The sequence below is a fragment of the Echiichthys vipera genome (genome assembly GCF_963691815.1).
Source record: "Echiichthys vipera genome assembly, chromosome: 23".
In the NCBI taxonomy this organism is placed as follows: Eukaryota; Metazoa; Chordata; class Actinopteri; order Perciformes; family Trachinidae; genus Echiichthys; species Echiichthys vipera.
The window spans coordinates 14,652,858-14,665,692 of NC_139848.1; the positions used below are offsets into that span (position 1 = coordinate 14,652,858).

General features: G+C 43.9%; 1 protein-coding gene across 1 annotated transcript; it reads left to right on the top strand.

Annotated features, from left to right (window-relative positions):
- Positions 1–2,709: 2,709 nt before the first annotated feature.
- ddx4 (DEAD (Asp-Glu-Ala-Asp) box polypeptide 4) lies at positions 2,710–12,345 on the top strand (the record flags this gene model as incomplete). The annotated part of the gene is made up of 21 exons (XM_083938249.1): positions 2,710–2,717; positions 2,811–2,859; positions 3,157–3,210; positions 4,670–4,760; positions 4,846–4,917; positions 6,735–6,761; positions 6,839–6,895; positions 6,977–7,012; positions 7,206–7,241; positions 7,323–7,367; positions 7,453–7,595; positions 9,601–9,753; positions 9,832–9,986; positions 10,118–10,247; positions 10,331–10,497; positions 10,575–10,720; positions 10,810–10,909; positions 10,981–11,251; positions 11,390–11,497; positions 11,675–11,773; positions 12,271–12,345. The coding sequence occupies 21 exons, from the start codon at positions 2,710–2,712 to the stop codon at positions 12,343–12,345; spliced, it is 2,022 nt and encodes a 673-aa protein (XP_083794375.1).
- Positions 12,346–12,835: the final 490 nt, after the last annotated feature.

A 12,835-nucleotide genomic window follows, 5' to 3' on the forward strand; every position in this document is an offset into this window, starting at 1 on the left:
TACATAACTATTTATATTCTATATAAATATAGAATTATCTTATTATCTACTTTTTTTTCAGAAATAGTCTAGATGGGCGGGAAAACAGCGAAACTGGCAACCTTAGCGAGCGGGTCAGTGTCATGGTTGCCACGTCCGCGGCTTAACGACCGGGATTGGGGTACTTTTAAAATTAATCCGCGGGATTATTTCTTTGTCCCCGTGTTGGAGTGAGTAATGGAGACGTATTTTCTATTTTTATTTCTAAAAAAAACCCCATATATTTTAAATGAAATGCTTTATTCTGGTATATAAAATCCTACTATCTATCTAGCTGAATCAGTGACACTACAAATGTCTAAAATTATTGCAAAACCGCCACAAAAATATGTAAAATTACTCAAAATAAATGCAAAACCTTTCAAAGCAACATTGATATAATGTATCTCATATCACAGTTCCTTTATTTGACCTCCTTTGGATTTGCCGTCGGGCGGGATATGTCACACAGACTTGGCAACCCTGGCCCGTGTGCACACGGCACACTTGGCTGAGACCAGTGCGCAAGACACCATCAGCAAACCCGACCGAGGAGCGGCACCACGAGGCAAGACCATCGTTTTCTGCCCAGAAACAGTCGATAAAGTAAGATATTATCACTCAAGTAGTGTGAACTAGCTCGCCTTTATCCTCGCTCACACGTTATTAAACACATTTATTAGAATAGGAGAGAATATTCCGACGAAATTGTGTTCTACTTAAGCAAAGTTAGCTCGCTGTAGCTAACGTTAGCGTCACAACGTGCTCGTGCAGACAGCCGTAAGGTCGCGGGATCTTGGCACCCTCGTTTTTAAACGTATCCATTTTATTTGGGTGTTTTGTCGAAAGATATGTGAGCTGTCTGGTTTTCATTGTATTTTTTCGGGTACTAGCTAATAGGGGCAAACGGTATTATTGCACACGTGGATTGCATTAGTCGGCAACGTTAGCAGTCACGCGAGCAATAGTTTAGTTTTAATGTTTGTCGCGTAGGTTTGCGCGTCACTTAGCAAATGTAGCTGCCGTTAGCTCAGCAGCCACATTCAAATGGCACGAGGAGGAAGTGGGTGTCGTGTTTTATGGCAGAACGGAGACACGGTGGTTGTTTCGAGCGGCCACTTCAGCGGTAAAACGTAGCTGCGGGCGGGCCTCCGGGACTGCATCTCCCAGAGGCCCCTTCGAAACCGACTGTGTGACGTCAGCAAACTGGCAGCTCTCACCGACGCGCGTGACGTCTTCACAGGCTCCAGATTAGGACTTGAGTCATAAATAAATAAATACAGTAAATAATGCAGGAATGAATCGATGCATGCGGAAACAAACGAATGAATGAATAAATAAATATATTGGACACAAATACAAACTGTAGGTGAACAACATGTAGAAATGTGAGGCATTTATTTATGCATGTATTAATTATTTTATTCATACATTTGTGTGTATTCATTTATTACTGCATGCATACATTTATTTATGCATTTGTTATTTTTTAAATTTATTTTATTTACACATTTATTTATTTCTGTATCTATATTATAATACTTATACATTTGTTTATTCTTTTATTTTATTTATACATTTATTTATTTATTCCTGTAATTATATTACAATATTTATACTTTTTATTTTTATTTTATGCATTTAGTTTTTCATTTATTATTTTATTTATACATTTATTTATTTTCCTGAATTTATATTAAAATATTTATACTTTTTATTTTTATTTTATGCATTTAGTTTTTCATTTATTATTTTATTTATACATTTATTTATTTTCCTGAATTTATATTAAAATATTTATACTTTTTATTTTTATTTTATGCATTTAGTTTTTCATTTATTATTTTATTTATACATTTATGTGATTGCCTGAATTTATATTAAAATATTTATACTTTTTTTATTCTTTTATGCATTTAGTTTTTCATTTATTATTTTAATTATACATTTATTTATTTGCCCTTATTCATATTATAATATTTATACTTTCTTATTCTTTTATGCGTTTAGTTTTTCATTTATTATTTTATTTATACATTTATTTATTTGCCTGTATTTATATTATATTTATACTTTTTTATTCTTTTAGGCGTTTAGTTAGTCTTATTTATGCGTTTATGTATTTTATTTATAAATTTATTCATGTATTCGCTTTATTTATTTTGTTCTTGCATGTTTATTATTTTATACATTTATTTATGCATTGGTTTATTCTTTATGCATTTAGTTTATTTTTTTATACATTTATTATTTATTCTCGTCTTTTTATCTTTTATTCACGCATTTATTTATTTGAGAACTGAGTCATGTTTACATACATAGGGGTACCATAACAAATTATAACATTAAAGAAAAATATGTACGGCTTTACAAATGTCAGCGTATTTGCTCAACTATATTTCTGTCCACTTAATGTCTGAATTCAATGCCCAAATTCTGTTTTAAATGGTTGTATTTGTGGCTTCTTTTTGAGTCCATTTGCATTTGTTAAAGAAGCATTTTCCATAATAAATTGGTTCAAAATATACCTTTTTAAAAAAAAAAAAACAGTCATTCTTGTCATAAAAAGTATAGTGGTAGTTTTTCTAAAAGTATAATTGAACCAGTCAGTGTCTTAATAATGTATTCCGTATCTAACCATATTATAACTGTTGTTTGATGATTTTAGGTCAACGAAAATGGACGATTGGAATGAAGAGGTAAGCTCGTTTATTGTCAAAGCACCAACAAAACAAAGTGAGAGTGGAGCCCGAGGCCGTTAACACCTGGTTTCCATTTACGCGTCTTTACAGGGAACCTCCACCAGCACCGCGGCACCACCCAGCCACACTGCAGGTGAAGGTACCTGTCATAATATGCTGCTAACGTTACATTTGAAACTTTACAAGTGCTTCTGCATCAGTTTTTAGTGTACTAGCATGTGCTGAAGTCGTCTCTTGTAACTGCAAAAAAATATTTTATTTAACTTTAGCTATAGTAGTAGTAATATTATTATTACTACTGAATGAACATCTTTTACAGGAGACTCTTGGAACACCGGCCAGGGCGACTTTGGAAGAGGTAAGTGTAGAAAGAGGATGAACGATGGACCGTTTGAGGATCTGGAGGATTGTGATGAGCGTTTTTGTTTCCCTCCAGGTCGTGGTGGTGGAAGAGGCCGACGAGGAGGATTCAAAAGCCCCTTCTCCTCAGGTTCCCACGCAACGCACATTATAAAACAAGCAGTCAAGTAACATTGACGTTAAATAAACTGTACAAGTTGTGACGTGTGATATTTGACAGACTGGAAAGTCATTGAATAATTTTTAAATTATTAAGTTTGGCAGATAATAAATGTTGGTAGCAGCATAAAGGATGAAACTGTACAGTGCATTCACGTCCAAAATGCACGGGTCCAACTGACGCTTCTGCGGCTCATCAAATTATAACTGAGTAAGAAACGGGTATAATCTGTTTGAAAGTGACTAAATAGATGCAAAACCAGCACAAAAAGACGCAAAATGACTGAAAATAGATGCAAAACCTAATATACCCTGCAGAACCAACTGCAAATCATGTAAAATCTAAGTATGCACACAGAAGCTGTGCAGCAGGTAAAACGAAACTGTACCCTGTGCGTCTTGGCTAATTTTTGTAACTTTTTATAATAAAAAAAAAATCTATATATTTTGTATCATATTTATTGGAACTATCACTTCATCCCAACAGCACAATGAGACAGACATGTATCTCTACCTACTGGTTTCCACCGCGTCCAATCAGAGCCCAGGACTCTGACGCTCTTCAAACTAGGTCGATCAAATTTGAAGCAAGATTGTGTTCGTCGTCAATATATCTGTTCAGAAACCTGTTTTATAATGTTCTTACAGGTGCTGAAAAACCTTAAACACTTGAATTTTCGTGTGATGTTTTTGAGGTTTGAAAAGTGTTTGGATTTCGAATAAAGCAGTTGAAATTTAGGTTATATGATGATGTCATATATGATATAACAGAAAAGGAAATCTGCATATTGGAGACTGAAAGCAACAGTTTCTGATTTACTTTAGATGAAAAATTACTTTTGACGAAAAACAAATGATCAGAATAATTGGTGGTTGTATTTCTGTTGATTATTTAATATGATGAAAAAGTTCAATAATAAATATATATTAAGTATTGTCTACAAATATGTAGTTTACCACGGAGTTAAAGTGTAACTCAGGTGTAAAATCATCACATGGTCGTTTTCGGCACTTAACATGCTTCAAATAAGCCATCGAGACAGTTTTTTGTGTAACAACAATGGACAGAGAAATCCAGGAGAGTCGCTAACAGCCGGATGTGGCTAACAGTGATTAGCTCGGGGCAGTACGGTGAAGGCATTCAAATGTCTTTTTTAACCACCAATACTGCTCAAAATAACAGCAAACCTCTGCAGGGGAATGAGAGAAGTCCCTAGACATGATGATAATAAATCACATTTGTGTAAAGGTTTAACCCCCCCCCCCCCCCCCCCCCAGATGCTCGAAGACTTCCATAATGCCAAGTAAATCAAACAGAATTTAAAAAAAGTAGTTGCGGCTCTGATTTGTTGTCGGGGCCGTGGAAACGTGCAGATGGTGGAGGCCGAGCTGTGACTCGTCCACACAGTCCGTCTCCTTGTGCTGTACAGGAAGTTAACTCTCATGCCGACGGGCACGTTCAATCTAACGGCGGTGCTTTGACCTTCTGTTTTTCCGTAGGTGGCGATGAGAACGGGAACGGTGAGTGGCGTTTGTGTTCACTGGTTTTCAGCGGCTGCTCGGTGGCGCCGTGCCTCTGACGCTCCAGTTTGTTCTCTGTTTGTAGATGACGGCGGCTGGAACAGCACAGGAGGAGGAGGAGGAGACAGAGGGGGTTTCAGAGGCAGAGGAGGCCGTGGTGAGACCTCCTGCACACTATTTAGTCCCGGAGTATTTAGACATTTGTTTGTTCTTTTATGCATTTAGTTATTCAAACATTTATTTATTTTTTGATGTATTTTTTTATACCTGTATTTATCTATCATTTTATTTATGCTGTTCATGTATTGGGAACTAAGGGCGCACTCACACTGTCTCTCCGCGCCCCGGGCTTTAGGGTACTTGACCCCCCTCCCTCTCCCCCCGCGCCCCAGGCCCGTTTGTACTCACACTGCCTGGGCCTCTCGCAAATGCTTCTCGCTGTCCATACGCCATCACACCGTAACGCGTCACACGCATTGATTGACGTCATCGCGGTGCGTCGCTTTGTTTACAAATATTTCCATAGACCTTGGAGTTTTTGTGCGTCTTGTCGACTGTTTTTGAATATTTTCATCGACCAAATCTGCAGTAAACACTCCACCTCCGCATCACACCAACATAAACCTTTCGCTGCCATTGTTGTTGTTGTTAAATGTCCACGCATGGTCCGTCCTTCTATTTTATTCTATGTCCGAACTGGCGCACATAAATGACGTCAGATCCGCCGTAGGCATCATGCTCGTACACGTGCGCACACTCGTGCTCGTACATGTGCAAACGCGCTTTACAGAAGCCCACCTCTCTCAGGCGGGCCGTGGACGGCCCGCTGACCGCAGTTATGCACAGAGTGGTTGCACTCACACTGGTCAAACGCACTAGGCTTTAGCTGAAAAACCTGTTTTGGCCCGGTGCGGAAGGACAGTGTAAGTGCACCCCAAGTCGTGTTAGCAGTCTAGATCGTTCCTTAAGCGCAGCAGAAATAAAGACATGGCGGCGTCCTGCCTCGTTAACGTATGGACACAGACAAATACAGAACTGTAGGTGAACAAAAATGCATAAATGTAGAAAAAAAGCTCCACATTTCTACATGTATTCATTTGTTTAATTCATGCATTTAACAGTTTTATGCATTTTATTCTTTTATTTCTATATTTATTTATGCATTCTTTTATTTATTTTATTCATGCATGTCTATTTTATGCATTTAGTTATTCATTGATTTATTTAATTGATCTATACTTTATATTTTCATTCATTTATTTATTGAGAATCGAGTCCCGTTAGCGGTTTGGAGCGTTCCTCACGTGCAGCACCTGTTTATTACCCGGATATTTCCAGATGATGGCGATTACGTGTCCTTACCTTAAACAGACACACGATAGACTGTCATCACACACGCGCAACGAAATTAATTGTGTGGTCTGGGAAGTGTTGCAAACACTGAGCTGGTGACAGAGACGAAGAAAAGCACAGTACATTTTATTTTAGTTGCACCTGTTTGTCAGAGGGAGGAAAGTTCCTGGCGGTTGCTGCTGTATTTCTGTTAATAATAATGATAACAACATAAATGTGAGTTATAGCCCATTTTAGCGAGGATTACCTGCAGGGCTCCACGTTCCCTTTTCCTTTCAGAACGCTAAATTGACCTTTTTCACTTATCAGGACACAAAATGCAGAATTCATCCAATCCAACGTATGAATAATTGAATAAAGGATTTCCACTGAAGCTTCTACTTGTCACGTTTTCAACGGGTCACTTAAATGTATTTTGTTGTATTTTTCTGTCTGTACTGCGGATGTTAATTCGATCGAGCGCCTGGTTTTGTCGATGACGTTGTGTTTGTTCCAGCAGGGCACGGGGGAGGATTCGGCCGGACGGATCGCGGCGAAAACGGTAACGTTTGTGCACGTCGCAGACTTTTCTTTGAGACGTTTGTTTCCGAGTGAGCTGACCTCATGAACTTCCTTTTACAGGAGACGGTGATGGAGAGCGTGAGAACGGTAGGTGCCGTTTTCTCTCCCTCTGAAGGCGTTTTGCTGTCCGAGTGTTTGTGTTTCAGCGCTGCTGTTCTGAACAGGGTTCAGGGGAGGAAGCCGAGGAGGAAGAGGCGGCAGAGGAGGAGCTTCCAGACAAGGTGGCGCTCGATTCACACCCCTTTTCTCAAACGTCAAAATTTACTGTGAATAATTAGTCATTCATGTTTGTCGTGTTGAAGGTGGTGACCAAGGTTCCAGAGGAGGCTTCGGAGGAGGTAAATAACTTTTTTTTTTTTCACGTTAGGGCTGCAACCAACTATTATTTTCATTGATTATCCCATCGACTTTTCTTCTGTCCACAACTGACACTCCTCAGATGTTCAGTTCAGCGTCACAGAGCAGAAAAGAAACCCGAAAATATTCACATTTAAGAAGCTGAAATCACTGTTTTGTTTTGTGTCATTGCAGGATACCGCGGGCGAGACGAGGAGATCTTTGCTCCAGGTGGTGCCGCGTGTTTTTAATGAACCGATTTCCGCCGTTCTGTTGAATAAAATCATGGCTGACGTGTTTAATCTGACACAGGGCGAGAGAAAGATCCGGAAAACAAGGAAGCGGGCGACGGTGACAGTAAGTGAACTAAATGCTCAACAGTCCCACGGCGGCGCGACTCTGTCCCCCTCCTGCACCGCGTCATCTCCTCTGTGACCCACAGGACCGAAGGTCACGTACGTCCCCCCGACCCTCCCCGACGACGAGGACTCCATCTTCTCCCACTACAAGTCGGGCATCAACTTCGACAAGTACGACGACATAATGGTGGACGTCAGTGGGAGCGCCCCGCCGCAGGCCATCATGGTGAGTTAGTTTCAACATTAAGTGTTTTCTAGACTGAACTCTGCATTAACGTCACTGCTATTTCTGCTTATTGTGATGTCATTAATTTGAGTTTCTTTAAAAGCTTCATGTCCCTAAAATCTGCACGACCTGAACTAAAAGGATGATTAAAAGTAGTAACACTGTAAAGAAAAGGTATCTTAGCACTTTAAAGCCCGGTTCAGACCAAAGATTCGCAACAAGACCAGTTGAAACTTGCAGCTACTCGCAACGTGCAGGTCTGCAACGTTCTGAAACCTGCCCGGAGACAATGTAGTGTCTCCATAGCAACGCCTCCCTGTACTCCCGTTCTAACCTCAGCTTTTCAGGCTTCTTTTCCGTCGCTGGATATAATTTGTAGCGTTCTAAAATATGAATGACAGACGGTGAGATACTACGGCTGCATTTCTAGTTGTGACTAAACAGTGGAAATACAGTTTTATTTGACTGCTTTGTTCCGGATTACGGCGCTCGGCAGACGCCATCAGCCGGCTTGGGTCCAGACGAGACGGTGCAGTTCACACCTGCAACGTTCTAAAACAGTTCTGGTGCGAATCTTAGGTCTGAACTGGGCTCAAGTGATTTGAACTAGGGCTGTTCAGTACGTCCTGAAATGAATGATTTGAAGCACGGACGTTAACAGTATATTGAGTTACACTTCTATATACCGTAATTTCCGGACTATAAGCCGCTACTTTTTTCCCTCGTTCTGGTCCCTGCGGCGTATACAACGGTGCGGCTTTTCTACGGCTTACGGTAACCAGGGGCGCGCACTACCGAGGATGCGCGAGACCGAGGCAGACATCTGGCGCCAGGTAACGAGAGCAAAACAAAGAGTAGGAGAGCTTTAGCGACAGTTTGCGCGAAGGAAGTGTTCATGCAAACACCCTCAACATGGAAAACAAACGGAGAAGTGCATATGATGCTGCTTTTAAGTTAAAGGCAATCGATCTGGCTGTCAAAGAAGGAAATAGAGCTGCTGCACGTACCCCTGACATCAATGAATGGCTGGTTATTTTGATAACGTAAACGGCCGCGGGACTGCACTTTTACTGCCGTGTTACAGGCGAGCACTTTGTATTACTCTGCACCCCCGTATTATTTGTACTCTGCACGAATGCTGTTCGCCACGTCAAAGATGTGAAAGTTTGATTGAATGATTGAAAGATTTATTGTTAATAAATGGGACGCTTTGCGTTCCCAAACAGTCATCTCTGTCCCGACAATCCCCTCCGTGGTAGCAGGAACCCCTATATACTACGGTAATTACACATCAAAACGCCTACGGTTTATAGTCGTATGCGGCTTATATATGGAGCAATCTGTATTTTCCCCTAAATTTAGCTGGTGAGGCTTATAGTCAGGTGCGCTTTATAGTCCGGAAATTACGGTAAATGCTTCTGACTTATTGTATAATTACTGGCTCTTGTTTTCTTACCTGAATATTATCTTTTCATGCCACATTATACTTCTACTCCACCACGTTTATCTGAGAACTTCAGTTACGCGTTACTTTACCAGTTTAGGTTTTATATACACTCACTGCAGAGTAAACAGGCAGGCGTCAGAGTGACAGTTATAAACTAAATACTATTTTTTTTTAAAGTAGAAAGAAACATTGTGGTGATTTAACCAGACGGAAACGATTGCCTCAACGACGACGGGTGCAAAGCGGGATGTTCTGGAGAGGAGCGGTGTAGAAATAGCTGGAGCTTTGTGGCCACGCACCCACAGGAAGTGTGGTGACGTCAGAGCTGCTCTGCCGGTTCCATGGCAGAATCAAAACCCATACCGTAGCCAAATTCCCACCGTACACCCCTAGTTTGAAAAAGGGTGTTTTTTGATCAGTTTCATCTGAAGCTGATTTTGATTCAGAGCGTAAACCGTGAAGACCTGAAAGACTGAAGCCTGAATGCTCTCAATATTATACTTTTTATTATTTCAGATTAATAAAAAGGTGGGTTTTTTTGTTTGTTTTTCCCTTCAGACCTTCGACGAGGCGGCGCTGTGCGAGTCTCTACGGAAAAACATCATCAAGTCGGGCTACGTGAAGCCGACCCCGGTGCAGAAGCACGGCATCCCCATCGTCTCTGCCGGCAGAGACCTCATGGCCTGTGCCCAGACTGGATCTGGGAAAACGGTGAGATGACACACACCAAATGGCTCACTGGAGTCTGCCCGCGCATTGAGTTTGACAAACGTGCGCGTTTCCCTGCAGGCTGCGTTCCTGCTCCCCATCCTGCAGCAGCTAATGGCGGACGGCGTGGCGGCCAGCAGCTTCAGCGAGCTGCAGGAGCCCGAAGCCGTGATCGTGGCTCCGACCAGGGAGCTCATCAACCAGATCTACCTCGAGGCGCGCAAGTTTGCCCACGGGTAGGTTTCTTCAGATGCTTCTGTACAACCTCAGCTAAAATGTTATACTCGGACGGTGCGTAAAAGTAGAGCCGTCTTTAGCCTCTGCAGACGTCCTCAGTAATCACTTGGTGCTCTGTCCTCTGTTGCAGGACGTGCGTGCGTCCAGTCGTGGTGTACGGCGGCGTGAGCACCTCACACCAAATCCGAGAAATCTTCCGAGGCTGCAACATCCTGTGTGGGACCCCTGGGAGGCTGTTGGACGTGATTGCACGTGGAAAGGTGAACGGACTCATCAGTCATCACCCGTTGGCGTTTGCAGCTCAGGTGTTTGAAGGCTTCATCTGTGACTGAATGTGCCGCAGGTCGGGCTGACGAAGCTGCGGTACCTGGTGATGGACGAGGCCGACCGGATGCTGGACATGGGTTTTGAGCCGGACATGCGGCGCCTGGTGGCATCCCCCGGAATGCCGCCCAAAGAGAACCGTCAGAACCTGATGTTCAGCGCCACCTTCCCAGAGGACATCCAGAGGTCTGCTGCACCTCCGTCAACCACGTCTCTGACCGTTGAAGACTCGTATCAACCTGTGTGTGTTTCTGTTTCTGCAGGCTGGCGGCTGACTTCCTGAAGCCAGAGTACTTGTTCCTGGCTGTCGGCGTGGTGGGCGGAGCCTGCAGCGACGTGCAGCAGACATTTATCAGTGTCACCAAGTTCTCCAAGAGAGAGCAGCTCCTCGACATCCTCAAGACCACCGGTAACATCTGTAGTTTAAGATCAGTGTATGAGCTTATGACTGTGCACGTGTGTCGCTGCGGCCTCGGTTCTGACGGCGTGGCGTTGCAGGTACGGAGCGCACCATGGTGTTTGTGGAGACGAAGAGACAAGCGGACTTCATCGCCACGTACTTGTGCCAGGAGAAGGTTCTGACCACCAGCATTCACGGGTGAGTTCGCTTTCCAACGTTCCCACGCTTGTTTCCAGCGCAGTCGCTCATGTGGCGGCGTTATCTGGCAGTGACCGTGAGCAGCGGGAGCGAGAGCAGGCTCTGGCAGACTTCCGCTCTGGGAAATGTCCCGTCCTCGTGGCGACCTCCGTAGCTGCCCGCGGCCTCGACATCCCAGACGTGCAGCACGTGGTGAACTTTGACCTCCCCAACAACATCGACGAATACGTCCACCGCATCGGGAGAACGGGCCGCTGCGGTAACATCGGGAGGGCCGTGTCGTTCTATGACCCCGACGCAGATGGCCCGTTGGCCCGCTCCCTCGTAACTGTCCTGGCCAAGGTAAGAGCGCCGCCGCTTAATCGCCTCACCTTCCTGCTGACCTCTAACGATGGACGCCGCTCCATCGCTGCGGGCAGAGAAAAGCCACCAGCACGACTCGGATGACACGGTTTGTGTTTGTTTTGATGTGATTGACAGGCCCAGCAGGAAGTGCCCTCGTGGTTAGAGGAGTCTGCATTCAGCGGACATGGATTAGCCAGCGTCGACCAATCAAGGAAGGGCTTTGGAGCCACAGACTCCAGAAAGGTGACTGGGTTCTCTCTTCTGTTCTGTCCTCACTTTTTTGTCCTCACTCTTGTCCCCGGTGCGTCCTCACTCTCGTGTCCTCTTGTCCCCGGTGCGTCCTCACTCTTATGTCCTCACTCTTGTCCCCGGTGCGTCCTCATTCTTATGTCCTCTCTCTTGTCCCCGGTGTGTCCTCAGTCTTGCATCCTCACCCTTGTCTCCTCACTCTTGCGTCCTCACTCTTGTCCCCGGTGCGTCCTCACTGTTGTCCCCGATGCGTCCTCACTCTTGTCCCCGGTGCGTCCTCACTCTTGTCCCTGGTGTGTCCTCACTCTTACGTCCTCACTCTTGTCCCCGTTGTGTCCTCACGCTTGCGTCCTCACTCTTATGTTCTCACTCTTGTCCCTGGTGCGTCCTCACTCTCTCTTGTCCCCGGTGTGTCCTCACTCTTGTCCCCGGTGCGTCCTCACTCTTGCGTCCTCACTCTTGTCCCCGGTGCGTCCTCACTCTTGCGTCCTCACTCTTGTCCCCGGTGCGTCCTCACTCTTGCGTCCTCACTCTTGTCCCTGGTGTGTCCTCACTCTTGTCCCCGGTGTGTCCTCACTCTTGTGTCCTTACTCTTGCATCCTCACCATTGCCTCCTCACTCTTGCGTCCTCACTCTTGCCTCCTCACTCTTGCGTCCTCACTCTTGCCTCCTCACTCTTGCGTCCTCACTCTTTTGTCCTCTCTTGCGTCCTCACTCTTTTGTCCTCTCTTGCGTCCTCACTCTTTGGTCCTCTCTTGCGTCCTCAGGGAGGCTCTTTCCCAGAGGGCGCTGGGCGGAGCCAGCCTGCTGCAGCAGCTGCAGACGAAGAGGACTGGGAGTAGAGGAACATGGTCCCGGCTGCGTCCACCTGGTTCTTTTTCTTTTCCCGTGTTCAGACTGTTGAGGTTTCTAAGGATCTGAGGCTTTTTGTTTGTAGAGAGATTTGTTTCTGGGATGGACAGAGTTTAAACAGGAAACCAGAGCTTCCTCAGGTTTCACTGACGATCGTGTCAAATTTATTTTTCTAAATCATCACTTGCATGTAAAAACATGGTTATTAATAAGGTAAACGCATGAAGACCAAGTTAAAACTGAAGTGTCATATTCTAACTGTATTTTGTTTCTGAAGACAAATAAATATTTGTTCTAAAGCAAAGTTTGTCTTTAGTGTTAGTGTGATGTTTTATCACCATTTCTCTTAAATACGTGTCATTTCTGGAATGACCCCCTCTTTTTTATATTCTATATAAATACTATATTTTCACTTTTTTAGGAAACGTAGATAAAACAATGTTGCAGCAACATTTTGGTAGAAATTGCAATTTTTTATTT